The 1,529-nt window shown below is 39.1% G+C and overlaps 1 protein-coding gene across 1 annotated transcript in view; it reads left to right on the top strand.

Annotated features, from left to right (window-relative positions):
* GADD45A (growth arrest and DNA damage inducible alpha) overlaps positions 1-1,238 on the top strand; it is a 3,095-nt gene extending 1,857 nt beyond the window's left edge. Inside the window, exon 4 of the mRNA XM_004699346.3 lies at positions 560-1,238. Within this exon, the coding sequence (XP_004699403.1) occupies positions 560-673 (114 nt within the window). The 3' untranslated portion in view covers positions 674-1,238. The remainder of the gene's footprint in view (positions 1-559) is intronic.
* Positions 1,239-1,529: the final 291 nt, after the last annotated feature.

Genomic DNA, 1,529 nt, shown 5'->3' with positions numbered 1-1,529 from the left:
CCCAGTTTTCCTAATTAGAAACATCTCTGGGTAGGTAGAGAACTTGTTTGCAGAGTCAAGGTAGCAGTCTTGGCTTTTAAGTGTTACTGTATTCTGACTGGCAGGCTAATTATTTTGCCACTGCTGACTTGCTTTGGGAGGCTAACAGGTGGCAGTGCTGTTTAACTGCTGTGCAGCTGCTCTCGGGGAGCGCACAGCACTGAGAGCTGGATAGTTCTCCAAATTGTTTCCCCCAAGTCCCTGCCGGGGTACAGCTTTGCAGTGCAGGACAAAACGGAATATTTTGATGCAAAACTGAATAAATACTGTCATGAGAACATAGGTATACGGTGTATGGATTGCATATATTTAGACTTTGAAGGATATAATTTAATAGATAATGAACAATTTGACAGGAAAGCCAACTACGGGGAAATTTTATGTCTTCTAACTTGTCTCTCTTTTACACAGTGAAGATAGGGAGTGTTTAGACGTCTTCCCCTGCAAGCAGTGTATTTGTGCAGGTGCAGGGTTCAAAACAATTTTTTTTAATACTTTATTTTCCTCAATCTGTTCCCAGAATCCACATTCATCACAATGGAAGGATCCTGCCTTAAGTCAACTTATTTGTTTTTGCCGGGAAAGTCGCTACATGGATCAGTGGGTTCCAGTGATTAATCTCCCTGAACGGTGATGGCAGCTGGATGAAAATAACTGAACCAGATTGCACTAACGTTTTGAAATACCTTTGTAGTTACTCAAGCAGTTACTCCCTCCACTGATGCAAGGATTACAGAAACTGATGTCAAGGGACTGAGTGAGTTCAACTACATGTTCTGGGGGAGCGGAGATAGATGACTTTGCAGATGGAAAGGTGAAAATGAAGAAGGAAGCTGTGTTGAAATCGCAATACAAGTCAAAAGGAACAAATTACAAAGAGCCACGCAGGAAGGAAAACAAACTCTGTATTCCTCTGGATGGTTTGGGTTATATTCCAATAAACCAAATATGCTTTGTTAAAGTTTAAAGAATGCAGCAGTAGTTTGGGGGGATTTCAGGTTTATATACCCCAAAGGAAAAGAAGAGCAGAAAGGGTTAATCATATTTTAAAACCATATTTTATTGTACTTTGATGTTAAAATGCTCAAAAGTTTTATTATAAATTGTGCTAAGTTATTTTATGACATGAAAGGTTATTTATGCTATACTTTTGTCCCCAAAACACAATACCTACAATAAACTGGTATGAATTAATTGCATCATTTTTCAATGTCTACTTTTTCCGTTTAAGTTAGAGTTTGAAATATATATTTGGAAAATTTCAAGCGCTCCTGCAGTTGCATTAGGTCTGTGATGTTTATGTGTGTTTCTTCCACTTTTCACCATTTGGGTTGGAGTCATGGGCATGATCTGTGCTTTAGTGAACTGACACTTGATTCCCTGCTCTACAGAGCCAAAGTCAGAAAAACAGAGGTGGCTTCCAAGGAGTTGGGGCTAGGAAAAAGGAGTGCAGTTAGAGACTGAACTAGAAAAACCTGAATAATAATTAC

This window comes from Echinops telfairi, unplaced genomic scaffold (assembly GCF_000313985.2).
Source record: "Echinops telfairi isolate 266 unplaced genomic scaffold, ASM31398v2 ScPeMD7_443;HRSCAF=831, whole genome shotgun sequence".
Lineage (NCBI taxonomy): Eukaryota > Metazoa > Chordata > Mammalia > Afrosoricida > Tenrecidae > Echinops > Echinops telfairi.
Note: the sequence above shows the minus strand (reverse complement) of the source record. Positions and strands in the feature narration are given on the sequence as shown.